At 41.1% G+C, this 15,080-nt stretch overlaps 1 protein-coding gene across 3 annotated transcripts in view; it reads right to left on the reverse strand.

Annotated features, from left to right (window-relative positions):
- Positions 1 to 14,797, reverse strand: part of ATP8A2 (ATPase phospholipid transporting 8A2) — a 295,712-nt gene extending 280,915 nt beyond the window's left edge. For 2 of the 3 annotated variants that reach the window (XM_018071399.2, XM_018071397.2), the window contains exons 1-2: positions 14,684 to 14,797; positions 4,123 to 4,267 (exon numbers count right to left, since the gene is read on the reverse strand). In XM_018071399.2, the coding sequence (XP_017926888.2) occupies positions 4,123 to 4,267; positions 14,684 to 14,753 (215 nt within the window). In that variant the 5' untranslated portion in view covers positions 14,754 to 14,797. Of the gene's footprint in view, positions 1 to 4,122; positions 4,268 to 4,991; positions 5,087 to 14,683 lie in introns of those variants that run through there. The other variant, XM_018071400.3, reaches the window with a different exon arrangement.
- Between the last annotated feature and the right edge of the window lie 283 nt (positions 14,798 to 15,080).

Raw genomic sequence — 15,080 nt, forward strand, 5'->3', positions numbered from 1 at the left:
TGGGACTTCCCTAACAGATCAAGCCACCAAATTCTGTTTAGATAAGAAGCTTTCAAACAAGACTTTTAGATTCAAGATCCACTAAAAACAAGTCAAATTTTGCCCTTCCTGACTGCTGCCCTGCCTCAACCTCTCACTCAAGTCACAAACTGAGGCTGGAGTCCTGATTCAGATGCAAATCGGATTTGCACCAGGATGCACTACCAGGCCTGAAGCAGAAGAATATCACCTAGAGCAACATTTACGAGAGCAACTCCAATGTACTTAGAAAATTCAGAGACAATTTCCAATGTTCTTAAAGTTATCTCAGCACACTTGTTCTTCCTGGACCAATAAACCAGAAGTCCAACTTCTTTTGCATCAGTATTAACATACGCAACAAGTGAGGGGCTCAAATCACTTAACCAGATTTTTACTGCATGCACTAGAAGAAAGTTTCAGTACTGTTATACATTCAGCACAAGCCACTGATGTCAGAGTAGATTCTTGTACTACTACACAACATCCAGGAACTGTATTTACATGAAAGCAAAATTTATAGAACATTCTCACTTTAAGTAAAATATCCAATCTTCACCAAATATACATTTGGAAAAGTATTCATGCCATTTCTTCGGGGATTTCAGAAGTATTGACACAGCATTCAAGCCCCTATCATCACACCTCACTTGTACTCCTCTGGTTTTACAAGGCAATAGGGAAGCTTGTTTCTGAACTTGTGGTGGGTTGACCTTGGCTTGACACTTGGTGCTCCCTGATCAATGCTATTACTCCCTCCTCAGCAGGCCAAGTGGAGAAAATAAGATGGAAAAAACTCATGTGTCAAGATAAAGGCAGTTTAATAAAGTAAAGGCAGAGGTCATTGCAAGAAACAAAGGACAACAAAAAACTTACTCCCTACTTTCCATCAGCAGGTGACGTCCAGCCACTTCCCAGGACGCAGGGCTTCAGTAAGCATAGGGATTGCTCCAGAACACAAGTGTCACAGTAAGTGGCACAGAGTTGTGTACAGAATGTCTGGGAATTTTCCCAACATAAATGTTTCATTTCTCACTGAACTTAAAGTACAGAAATGCTCTGATTAAACAGACAAAAGTAAGTTATGTAAATTGAACATGTTAAAATAAGTACTAGTTAGCTTTCATAAAAACATACTTAATACCACAAGCACAGCTGCACTGGACAAAGCCATTACATTTGTTCAATTTTTTACATATTTCAAAGCTTCTAAAATGCTTCAGCTGAAAACAGAACATAAGTTATTTTTTATTAAAAGGTCTAAAGAGTAACACATATACAGAGTTTTTCCAAACTGAACACAGCAGGGTTGAAAGCTCCTGATGCAGGCAGAAAAGGCGTTCCTACAGAAGGGAGAAGTGCTGCTGCAGTATAATAAAGAACACTGACAGCCATATACATGTGCATGTCAGTGGCCAAGTTAAATCCAGCCGACAACACACAGTACTATGTTTTGAAGTAGATCATGACAAAGTTCCAAGAACACAAAAAGAATTAGTCATTTCTCTACAAGTCCTCATAATCTCATTTATGCCAGAAAACCTGGGTAAGAGAAAAGGCTTCTTCCTTCTACATCCTCACACTTCAAGACTTCTGGAAGTGTTAATGCCATCTTGCCATCCACTTAACTTCTGCAATATCACCATATACTATTTAGAAGTGGTATTAGGGAATTATCCATATTTCTTGTCCAAAATTAAAAAATATTGGTATTTATCACTTTGTCTTTTTACTCCCACAAACACTGGAATTCACTTTTAACAGTGCGTCTCTACCCAAAAGTTCAGAAGCTCAAGATGTTCTAAACATCTTACACAAAAAGCCATACCACTAACTTACCTTACTTCACAGTCTGCACCTCCATTGCTTGTTGTATTTTGCTTTGTTTTGAGCAAGCTATTTCACACCACTCTTAATTTGGAAAACTTTCTATGAAAGCTCACAAATTCCCACTGTTATTCAGAGAATACAAGATGACTACCAAAAATATGACAGTCACAACTCACATGATTTAAAACAAGCTGTTTTATCCTCTTCTTCAGTTTAATTTACCACAAGCCTTCACACAGAGGTGTTTACCTGCTTACACAGCACCTTGCTCTGTGGTACACTAATGCTTCCTATGGAGACAATACATCTGCAAATCCAACAGTCCAGAGAAATCCAGTGCTGAATGAGTTTCTGAAGCTGAACACAGTAAGTAAGAAAGTCTGAAGGCAATACAGAACTGCAGCTCCTCAAGAGCAACTCCAATATACTTAGGTGAGTAAATAAACAACCATTCATACTCCACACAAGGCCCCCTTACTCAGATATTACCAGCTCAAGTCACCTTTGCCTTCAGTCCCACGGGGCTGAGGGAAGAAAGCTAATCCAGAGGATGGAAGGAGCACAGGCAATGCCTGTCACCCTTTCAGAAGTCAGATCAAAGCTTTCTTACTAAGCAGCAGCAAATTATTATAAAATTAACTTGATTTCCAAGTGACTCTAAGGAGCTAAGATTCCTAATCAGGTAATGAAGACATGTCTACTTTGCCATTACAGTACCTGTATTTTGTCCTATCCCTCACACACAAGTAGTCCTCATGACTCAGAATGCCTGTCATGAAGCAAAGATGCAAAAAGGTATTGAGAAGCTTGCGCAGCTATCAGGGGATGGCTTCCAGACAGCAAGTAAGGCACAACTGATCCTTGGTAATAGCACTGTCAGGAAGAAGTTCTTGGTAGCACAGTCACATGCTACTTTTAGCCAGATCAGAACAGAATCCCTTCTGGAAAACCTAAACTACAGATTCTGTCAACCCTCTATTCCCTGCTTTTCCCCTCTCTAAGTCAGGAAAAGCACAAGTAGTCTATCCGCAAGAAATGGTCAAAGTAATTTCTGAATTAGTGAAGTGAAAATAAAGCAGTGAAAGAAAATGTTCAACATCCAGTATTGCTACCTATGTAGGATAAGGAAGACACTAAGAAAATCTGTCATTTTAACTGCTCCTAAACCATAGGCTTTCCCAGAAGACTATACAGCAAGTCAAAGTTGATGAGAAAACTAAGTATAAATAAGTTGCTGTGCTGGCCAGAACACAAGCATCCAGAGAATATTCTTAGAATTATCCTTGATAATGCACACAATAGAACAGTTAATGGAAATCATCACTTCAGCAGGATATAAAATTTCTCTTTTCAAAAAGGCACTCATTGTGTAAACTGTCCTATGAACAATAACCCAAACATCTGCACTAACAAACAGATGATAAATAACACTCCTCCTTATTCATGGCAGGAGCCATCTGTTCATCTAGCTAATCCAACTAACCCCAGGCAAGTGTGGCGAGCACAGCCACCACAACTTGCTGATTTTACACATCTTCATACTCCATGTTTCAGTGCATGTTATTTGTGTTTCCAAACTGCAGTAACATGGCATTAACCATACCACTAGAAGTCTTAAACACACACACCTACAATGAAAGGCTCCAAACACCAAAGAAAATTACCTCTGGTCTTCAATTAAAGAACACAAGTGGACCACAGCCTTTCATGCATGGGGATGCCAGACTGACTACAGAAACTACATCCTCATCCTGTTAAGACATATTTTTCTTTTCTTCCTTGCTATTCTATACTATTTTTTTTTATGCTTAGTCTACTTGTTCTTTCAACTGAATGCAACTTTTTAAGAGAACACTTTATGGAGTTTACACAGTGGATTCTATCTAAAACTCCCACTAAATTTCCACGGGTTAGCCCTTGCATACAGGAATACTTGAGCAGGTCCTGTTATTCCGAAATTCAGTGGCTTTCCTTAAGTGCAGATCTTTTCATGCATCTTACCCATGCAGCTCCATCAGCTCCCTACTCTCACTACCGTTAACTCCAGCACCTCACTCCCTTGCTGCCGCTGGATTCCCTCGTGCGGTGGCAAGACCCCGGTGCCCCCCGTACCAAACAAACCCGCCTGCTTCGGCACAGACGCATTTTACTGTGCTGAAACCTGGTGTGGGCAGGGTCGGGAGGAGAGGGAGAGGGACCAGAGCCCTCCCTGCCCACGGCTGCGGGGTGTGCGGGTTGCCGCCTGGAAAGGGAGAAGCGGGGACCGCTCCGTACCTGACCCAGTTGTCGCGGAACTTGCTCTGCTGGGGCTGGTTCAAGTAAATGGTGCGGGCTGGTGCCTCGTCCAGATCCGCCGCGGACGTGGCTCCGGACATCTCATCATCCGCCTTCTTATAGCCCGATGTTGAACAGACCGGTCCTGCAGGGAGAGCGCGGAGAGGAGGCGGTCAGCCAGGAGCCGCAGCCTACCGGGGGCCGGGGCCGAGCTCTCGAGGAGGGGCCGCGCCGGCGGGGCCGCACGGCGCCGCGGGAAGGGCCGCGGGTGGGCGGGAGCCGGCGGGAGCCGACGCCCTGCCCGGTGTTTTACCACGGGGCGGCGGCTGGATAAATAATTGGCCGGGCAGGGGAGGGGGCAGCGCGGCCGTCGCAGGGAGCTGGCGCGGGACAGCCCGGCCCGCGCCCCCCGCCCCGCGGGGATGGGCCGCGCCCCGCCCGGCAGCACCGGACCCCGCCCCGCCTGGGCCTTCAGCGCCAGCCCCGCGCCGCGCGGGAGCCGGCGGGTGGTGTCCAGCGGCCGTATCCCCCGCCTTCCAGCCTTGTAGCTCCGGCGAAGGGGAAAGCGTGGGGGGATGGGCACCAGCAGCCAACCCGCCACCGCCGCGGGCTCGGTCCGTCCCGCTCCCTTGGCGGCTGCCTGCCCGGCGGGCAGCGCATCCCGGGCGGCCGAGGCCCGGAACCGCGCTCAGGGAGCGGCGCATCATCCCCGCCAGACCTCGCCCAGGCCCCCGCGGCGGGACCGAGCGGCCTTCCGCCCGCACCGTGCGGGGTGGCCATCGGCCGGGGCTGGCTTGGGAGTCCGTACTCAAAGACAAGACTCAGTTTTAGACTGAAAGGAGAAAAAGACTGTCTTGCTTTACACTTACAGTTTCAAAGCTTCGACTTGAGGCTTCTTCAGCTTATTTTCATCTCCAGCTGCTCTGGAGTGAATTGAGCTCTATAAGCATTGTTTAGCTTTGCATTAAAGGAATGGGAAAACATGAGGGAAAGGAGCCAGCTATTTCCTCTGTCAAGCCTCAAAACATTAGCACGTTGTGGAGACAGGTTTATTGCTTTCCCCTTCCATTCTAAGCCACGGAGATAGTTTGACTTACTTGAGCTGTAAATATATTAGATAAGAATATCAGTTTATTCAATAAGCCATAGATTTACAAGTTAGCAGAGCTGGCTCTAGAGAAGAATAAGACTACTTATTTTGTAATAATCTATTAAAGGTGTTATGTTAGGGTTATTTGAAAGGTTCATTCAAAGGTTAACATTTAGAAGCAACTGCTGTAAAGCCAAATCTATTTCTGATTTCTGTATAAATTCAAAATCATACTGCAAAAGAAGCTGATCTGATCAGATAGTGGCTAAAAAGGACTCTTGCAATGAATAGGAGAGCTCCCTGAAATTATGTCATCCTTAACTAAAGCTTGAGAGAAAACCTTCCATCCTACACAGCCTTAATATATTGAGCACTTAAGTACTAGTACTGTGTGAAAACTTGTCCCATTTAAACACAATATAGTTCTAAGCTAACAGCTTACTCATCGCAGACTTTCTCAGTGATTGATTCTTTATTGCTAGTGCAAACAATGCTCTATATCTCCTCTAGCTGTCAGCCACTGGAGGGCAACGTTACCCATTCATAGTAGGATACAGTCAAGCACACAAACTTTGTGGTGCTAGTAGCCGGCCAATAAAGGTAATGCAATTAACACACTGATGTGCTTTCAACTTGCCAAAGGCAAGCGTTGCACACTGTGAATTCACACTTTGGAGACATTAAGCTGACTTGTAAGTATGAGGCTAATTAATTGATAACTCATTTCAGTTGAAACTAATTCAGAGAGCAAAAATATGCCAACCGGATCATTTTTATATTGTGAAAAAGGACATAAATTCAGAAAGTGAAATATGAAGACTATACACCATGCAAGGCAATGCCATTATGATACTATATTAGGTTATTCAGCCTAAAGAAGCTTGCCACAACAGCTCAACCTTGCTGAGTATTCTCCCCTTCAAAAAAAACAGAACTAAGAGCACTACTGGATACTTGTCCTTTCCCATTGATTCCATGTTGCGTAACTGCAAAGGAGATCAAACAACACTCTTAAGAGCATTAAGTGCAAGGAAGCTTTCATCTGTTTTCCTAGTCAGGCTCCAAAACAGAAGCACAATTATTCTAGAAAAACATGCTGTAAAAATTGCTGGTTTTTTCCAAAGACCTTATTTGTTTTGTTTTTCATATATCCCTCTGATGCTTGAAGTTCTCCTGATGACTAGTTCTCCTCTCCACGAAGTATTATGAAGCTGTCCCACAACTTTAAGGATTAACTGAGTCAATACAGCTGATAAAGTTCAGAGTTATTTAGGTTTATTTAACAAACTATGCTCTTGGCTACTTTCTCCAAGACAGGTACTGCAAGGAAAATTTGCCTTACTCTTTGAATGCACTGAAATATTTTCAAAGCAGACTTGTGAGTGTGTAGAAACAGCTGCAAAAAGGTTTTTGTTTCTCAAAGTGGCTCAAGCTGCTTCAACTCTAAGTGGAATAACGCTCATTTTGGAAGATTATCCAGTAATCCTGCCCATCAGGAATGCCTTTCACCTCCCTCCCCTGTTACTAAGCAGATCACACTAAAAAGCCTGCAGACAGCGACCTTTACTACTGGCTGTAGATGCTTTCCTCTCCCTGCACTTACAAAAGTTAAGGAGCTCTGACCTTCTGGGGGGTTCTGGTGGGCAGCAGTCCCAGGGGTTACACCACCTTCAGAAAGCATCCCCTTCAAGGACACCTGACCACATGCAAACAATCACTTCAGCCATGCAAAAGCAACTTCACCTCTGTTCCTTGTTTCAGAAAAGCTATGGATAAATAAAGCAGACTTGACCACCTTCTACAGTGGTAGAACTTAAAACTGAAGTCTCAGCAGGTTTTATTCATAGTAGTGTTTACTTCCCTAATCCACAGGAATTAGACTCATTGACTTCATTTTAGGGCACACCAGCTTTCCACTCTGGAAAGGTGTCTCTCCCACAAGACCTGCATATTTTCTGTTATTTACCCATGGATTTGCAACTCTGCTCTGAAATTTATCTTGTATAAAACTATTCATGCTTTAATTAGTAGAAATATTAATAGTAGACCGTTGTCCCTTACAGCCTCTTCATTTCACATGCTTAGCTACATCAAATTTTGGATGTTTAACTACATCGATCTTAAGTCTGTATCATAGAATTGTTTAGGTTGGAAAAGACCTTTAGGATCATCAAGTCCAACCATAAACCCAGCACTGACAAGTCCACCACTAAACCATGTCCTGAAGCACCACTTTTACATGTTTTTTTAAACATCTTCAGGGATGGTAACTCAACTACTTAGATCCTTGCAGAGTTTCAGCATTGTCCAATATACCTTGCTTCAATTCTGAGGCATAAGACACTTAGTGCAGGTGTCACACTGTCTCGCACTGCGCTTTCAAAGTTCAATGAGTGAGACCTGAGTTATAAACTCCCTTTTATAAAGCCCATTCATTTCTTCAAGGCTCTTAGTTCACACTATTTAACAAATTTATTTTCTAAAAAAAGATAGGATTAAAGCTTGACAAAAATAAGAAGATTTTATAGCTTTCTCTCATCATAAGAGAAATCAGACTTGATGCCCTGACAAATTCACATGGCATTTATTATCACTTGAAAAGCAATGAATTATGGCTTAATACTCTTACCAGGCCTGCAAAGATGACAGTTTCCATGTGTATCTGTCTCCTCAATGTCTGCTCAGTAATAATCATAGCTTCTGTACGATTAATAAATAAAGTGTTGTGAATTCTGTAGTGTTTTTAAAGTTCCTTGGGATGCTTGCCAACTGTCAGAAGTCACAAGAGAACTCATGCTGAAATTATCACTTTTCTCTTAAGAAGATTAGCCAGCTAGTTACTACTTCTAGCTTGGTGATGTGCTTAATTGCTCTAACACAGGTTCCATTTCTAACAAAGAGCGATAATTGAGCAATTAAGCCCCTCACCACGACAGCAGAACCACAAGCTATGAGAGACAGCAGTTTGTACATGAGAAGTTCACCAAACAGGCTTCTTCGTGTCATTTAGAACCTAAAGCAACATTAAGAGCGTTTATAGCCAGGAATCATCATACTGATTCTGCACACTCTTTGCAGGAGTAGGATCTAGAACAAGAAAGGACACTGAGCTAAAGAAGCTGCCCCCACTAGAGCAGAGTTGGTCTCAGTCTCCAGCAGTCCTTTCTCACTGTGAGAACTCTGCAATTCTAAGCTTATACAATCACAAGTCTAAGTAGAGAGTCCTCTGTATGCCTCCAACTGTATTAAGTTTTGAATAAAGAGACATAAGAAAGACTGCTTTCCTCAGAGCGAGAGAGCCTCACCACAAGCCTCCAAACTGTCATTTACTGAACACATGGCATTTTTGTTATAGGTTAAGCCTCAAAGAAAGAGTTAGCAAAGTGAACACCTGAGAAGGTCAGAGCCATATTTAGGGAAGTGGCAGACAAGTTTTCTCTGCACTGAAATACAAAGTTAGTTCTTAACAAGCCACCTAGCTTTGGTAACACCATTACTTTCTTGGGATAACATTTTTTTCACAGGATTCCTGTCACAAACTGAATATTGAAGAGGACACCAAATGAGGAGTTCTGCAGTTGAGAATTGTCAACAAGTTAATATATTGAACAGTGACTTTGAAGCTTGGCTAAGTGAGCTGGTTTTACCTGAAACCATTCTTTCTTACACTATTTCATTATCTGCCTTCACTATTCAACAGAAACGCACTTAAACGTTAATCTAAAAGTGCATAAGGTAGAAGTTCAAAGAGATAGAGCACAGCATGCTCTCAACAGAAGATGCAGGGCATGAACTTGGCCACCAGGTCCTCTGGGAAAGCTTTGTTCCCACTAGGACTGGAATATCTAAACCTTAAGTTACAACCAGTTCATGTGAAAAAACCTGACAATGCTGTGGCTTTAATTTTTAAGAATTTAGAAAACTTCTACAGTGTTCCATAGTGTAAAATTGTAGGCAAACATTCTGACATACTCATGTCTGAAGAAAGGAAGTTGTGGAAGAATTCACAGTGGAGCTTTTGTTTTCTAGCTCTTCTATTATGAAAAGTACTTTTAAACATGCTTCCTTCATCATAGATAAGTCCTGCAAAGTAAGATGTCTTTAGATCACCTACCTGCAAATAACCAGGGTTCATAATAGCAAGACATCTCTCATTTCTCTGTAAAAGCACCATGGATGTTATTAAAACATATCTTTCAGGAACTTAAAGCTTTCAGCAGGTACAGTTAAGAAGTTTGGTATCCAATTAACTTTGATCATGAAAATATAAACAATCTTGTCAGTTTTAATAGGCAGTTATAAAACTTTCCTCAGCTTTCCCAAGACAGTTCCTTGTGGTTTGAGGCCAACCAGAACTTCTGTTTACTAAAAACAATCTTTTATACATGATAGTAACAAGTGTAAGATTTTCACAGTAATGGAAAAGTTGACTGGGAAAAAGGAGCAAAGGACTTTATATTTTCAGCTGGGACTTGACTAATACTGAATTTCTAATCTAGTAGTGTCTAATCAGCTTAGATGGTAAAGAGTTACCTAAAAACATAATGGTGTCAGTTCTGCCAACATGAGTGCTAAGCATAAGCAGTTAAAGTCTTTTAGACTTGAATGCTAACATTCAGGGCTTCAGTCTAGGATAACAAGGAGGCCATGACAAATTCTAGTGACAGAAGGCAGTTGTTAGCTATAACATACACAATATATGAGAACACATGTACCCAACCTTCAGAGTATCATCAGAAAACGTTTGTGATGCTGGATGCAAAAGCTATCCCTTCATATCTGTCATTCCAGGCAGTAGGAACCCTACAATGGGGCTCGTACACTAAGAAGCTGAAATGCTTGCCACCATGCAACATGAATAAAGTGGACAACAAATCAGTACAGTTAGTATGTGAAATGCTATTGCAGATATCTAAGTGACTACTCAGCCAGACCAAGCCCCTCTGCAGGAAGACACATAAGCAGTATTATATACAGTCCCAGGGAAGGTACTGTTTTTCTTACAGACTAGAGACAATATAAAACAGAAAAGGTGGAAGTGAACTCAGTTCTGACTCTGTAACTCATGGGTTCATTCTCCAAATGCCTGTAATTGCTGGTTTGGGTTTTCAGGGGTTTGGTTTTGTTTGGGTTTTTCTAAGCAGTTGCATATTCCAGAAAAACTATGAGGATACTAAGTGAGCAAAACAATATCAGGTTGGAGTTCTTCACACTAGAATTTATTCTTAAAAGTTAACCTCAATTTGTGTCTGTCAACAGCTAAAGCTCAAGTAAAAAAAACTTGTGTTCAGCTAAAGCAACTCAAGATTGCTATGGACAGTCCCACTACAAATCAAACTTGGGACAGGGAATCTTAAAGCTCTCAGATAACTTCCCTGTTCAAATCAGAACACGGAAAGTCATCCACACCTTTATAGCAGATCTTTTATAAATGCACAGAAGGAAATCAGTTTTGTAAGTTTATTTTCACAGAATTATTTTCTGTGCAAGATATAGACCAATAAACAAAGCAAGAGTCGGATGAAGATGTCTCAGTTGAAGACAGTAGCCCCAAAAGGATATTAGAGTAAATGAATCTTCAGAAGCCCAACAGGAGACAACTGGACAAACAAACCTTATTTTCTGGATTTCAGGATGCACGGAGGAAGTTGTCATCCATCAAGTTAACGCAGAAATTGCAGAGAAAATTAAACAGACACAGGTCTGTAACTTAGCTCTTTTTCTCTTTATAGCTATGCAATGTGTGTATATTATCAAAATTAACAAGACTAAGAAGGGTATTGATGGGCAGAAAAGTTAGCAAATGTGATAATGCTCATGGATTTCACAAGTTTTAAGAAACTCAAGAGTAGTTACCTACAAGAGTAAGTAACTACTAAGAGAAGCTGCCACACAGAAAGAGCTTCCATCAAGCTTCTCTCTGTAAAAGAAGCTGTCACATTAGAAAGAGATCACTTGTCAGCCTACTCTGAGACCAATTTGGGGGATAATTTCATTTAGTCAGTCAACAACACAAGACAGGTGAGTGTCTTCTAATTTGGGCTTGCTTACTTTGAAGCCTGGATTGCTACATTGCAGTTTACAAGTGTCAGTCCTTAACAGAAGCATTAATCCAGCCTTCAGGAACATACAAGTGTTAAATATCCTACAGTGCAAACACCTAACGGTGCACTTCAGGGATCACTGTAAAGACTGCTGCTATAAAAACAGAACTCAGCTAAGCCAAAAAAAAAGCTTGGATGTACTCGCCAGTCCAAGGAAGACCAATTCACCGGTATCATGTAACTACAGAAGAACTGCAGTGTTATAACAGATACAGAGATACTCACAGTATAGGTGGATCAGTAGGTCATAGCTGATTGATCAATTGTGTTAACAGACCCACAGCATCAGTAGCTCTTGCTTAACTAGAACTGCACACACTTCTTGTAGCCTTAGCTGATACAAAAGCAACTGTTGAGACTAAAGAAATCAGGAGAACATTTGCTTGGCCCTGTTAATGTTAACATTAAGCCTAAAAGGAATAGTACATGCTTTGTGCATGCTCTGTTTATCGCAGAGTTAAACTAAGTTTGACAACACTGAAAATGGTCTTTCTGAATAATCTTAAATTACTAACTAGAAAGTTCTTAACTCTAAGACATTCAAGGCACAAAACACTGCTTGTTTTGAGGAGCAGCCTCCAACTGAAAATGGAATTGCATGCCAGAGACAGCTGGAGCCTGGATGTTGATCCATACACCCAAGTTCATTTGAATGAAGCAGCTAAATGTTGTCACAAACAAAACAGATTTCTAGCAGAATGCTAGAGACACTTCAGAGAACTAAACAGCAGCAGCCTCAGGGGTTTACAGTTTCACAGAAACTGTATATAGAGAAGATTCAGAGGCACTGTCATGCAAAATATTCCGTATTTCAAGAGACAGGACAGAACTCTTAGTGAGGCAAGGGATAAGAAGCAGGTCCATCCAATAAAATTCACTTCCCTCTGTATGAACAGCAGACAGTCACACTGTTCAAAGCAAAAATGAGTTGGCAGAATACTCAGGTAGGGGAAAGCAAAGGTGCCTAGGGCTGCCTGTGGTATGTGTTAAGGTCTCCTTCGTCCATTTCTTTTGCATCTTGGAATGACAAAATAAAGGTCTGATGTTTCTATTCCCTCTAATAATCCTCATATGCAGCCTTGGTGAGACCACAAGAGGAACAGCACTTGGCCTAAAATAGCTCTTCTCCATCTCCTAAGTAATTTTGTACCTTCTCACTTAATGTCAAAAACAAGCAGCTTCTGCTGATAATGCTGAGCTAATAACATTGCACATGATCTATTCTTATTCTGCCTCAAGCTTCATAGCCACAGCTGTCAGCTAAATTCCGAGGTTGAACCTGTATCACTAGTAAGTGAAAAAGATAATTCCTTCTTCCTGTGCCCCAGCTTCCAGACTAAGTTTACAAAAACATTAGGGGCACTAATAATTGACACCAGTTAAAACAAGTGGCTTGTTGTTAGTTTTAAGTTCCCATATTGCACTGAACAAAAACGGTGTTGCTAGAAGCTTCACTCCTATTCTGCTCTTTCCTTCTGTTCTCCAAACTCCCTTGTGTATTTGCTAGGAGTTTGGCACCATAACTTGGACTTCAAGCAGGTTTTTTTTGGTATCCACAACACGTGTCTGATTTATAAGAACCAATGATACATCTGAGGCCTGAAAAAATAAATTTCAGGCAGCATATGAATTAGATCTAATAGCCTGACACAAAGTTGAATACTCAGCTTCAGCAGCTACTGTTCGACACCAAAATTCAACAGAATTTTAAATAGGCAAGAAGTACTGCAGCTCCAGTAAGCTTGAGGAACCTCCCAAGCTGCCACTGAAACCCCCAAGTTTAAATCCCAACACTTCATGTGCAATAGGTTTTCTCAAAGCTGTTCAGACTTCTCAAACTCAGATTTAACTCTGAAAGCTACCTATGAGTTCCATATGCTCCAGGTTTCCAACAACTTAGCAAATACTATAACAACACCAAAGCATCCTAAAAGAAATGTGTCACCAATTTTTTTCTAACAAACAGCATATGTCTTGAACAAGCCCCACAAAAAGCAGCACTAACGCAGCTTTAAAGGAGGTAATGGAGGCATTGGTTCAGCAAGAAGTCAATATACCAGGCACTGCTTCTGTGTGCTATGTTTGGGGTTACATGGTTTTAAGACTCTGGAGAACAATGTTTCTGCTCACCTGTAGGTAATGTCACATGTCAACATTTCACTGCTTTTTTCACAAATTATTTTTTTTTTAATTCCTGGATTAGCATGGCCTACCAGCTGTTAATCGAGTTCAAAACACATGCACACATTAGAAAACACTGAACAAGTCTTCAGCATTTGAAACAGTGAGGAGGGTACTGGATTTAGTGCTACTCATTTAACATAACTTAGAAGCATTTTTATGGACAAGGCAACAGGTCAAATGCATATGAATTGGGCAAACGTAAAAACACATCGTGTTCATTCTGCACACACTTTCAGCCTCTGAAATAAAAGCAACTGTGTCTTTAAGTTTATTTTGAATTTTCAGCTCAAAAAAAAAATCTTTCTATACAAAGGGAAAAAATTAAAACACTGAAACCATTGCATTTAACAACATAAAACTGTAATTCTACTCCCTTCTTCCAGTCTCATTAATTGCAGTTCCTTCAATGCATTAGATTTGATTGTTAAAATAGTTTTTAAAAAGTGAACATAAGGTGGCAGAAGCTACAGCTAAATTGGACCCTTACACTTCAAACAAAAAAAAGCATCTCTCCTGTCAGTAATCCCACTGCTCAAGGAAGATCCTGAAATTCTAGTACTTTTGTCAGATACACTTGGATAACCATGACTAGTAATCCCATTTTGGGCCATATACATAACTATCAGGTACATGTATCTGTTACGTGATTAGTGAAATATTTCAAAAACAGCCACCAGAAATCTCCTTAGCACAACTGACAGTCACAGCTAATCCTCAGAAGAAAGCAGTTACAGCCTTCTCTCCTCCCACCTTTGAGGCCTGTTTCCCTGTATTAATATTGGTTGAAGCTAAAAATATCCTTGGCACATCATAATTCTATTAGCATTCTGACACCCAAGTGCTTTTTTCCTTTCTGTAATGCATCTGCTCTGCAACAATTTACCAACAGCTTTAAGCATATCAGCTGCAAGCACAGCTGAACTTGATTTCTAAGAGACCAATTTAAACAAGAAAAATAAATGTTTTTCCATTTATATGCTTATTATTTAAAGCTATCTGTTGTCTTCTGCTAAAAGCCCAGAGGCCTGTAACATTGGCTTGTAGCCAACACTAGATTAGAAAGATTTACTGAATACATAGTGACCTTTTGCTCTAAAGTGTTCCCAAAGCTGTTGTTCTTAATTCTGTCCACCCCCAGTTCAGTGTAATGCACAACAAAAGCAGCTGCCCATTGTACAGTTACCTAGAGAGAAGCATCTCTTCCAGCGATGGCACAGAGACATGATGTCCGTTCCTTCTTGCACTGGCTGCATGGAGATGAAAACAGCAGTAGTCCTTCAAAGATCTCTACAGCATTAGCAGGTCTCAAAGCTGATTAAAGTGATCCCCATGGTAATCTGTGAAATATATGTTTGCACTTTCAAACTGCTCTGCATTGGATTCACAGAAGGCAAGTGTGCAGTAGGTGTCTGCGTATACCCATGAACAAAGAGACAGCTGTGGCTTTCACTGAAACATTTTAATATGTTTCAAAAAAAAAAAAAAAAAAAAAAAAAAAAAAAAAAAAGGGAAATTCAGCATTGTATTTCAGCACTTGAAACAATGACCTGCCCAGTTCCTCAGCTGTTGACACACACACA

Source organism: Manacus vitellinus, unplaced genomic scaffold, assembly GCF_001715985.3.
Source record: "Manacus vitellinus isolate BGI_N305 unplaced genomic scaffold, ASM171598v3 scaffold_2_pilon, whole genome shotgun sequence".
In the NCBI taxonomy this organism is placed as follows: domain Eukaryota; kingdom Metazoa; phylum Chordata; class Aves; order Passeriformes; family Pipridae; genus Manacus; species Manacus vitellinus.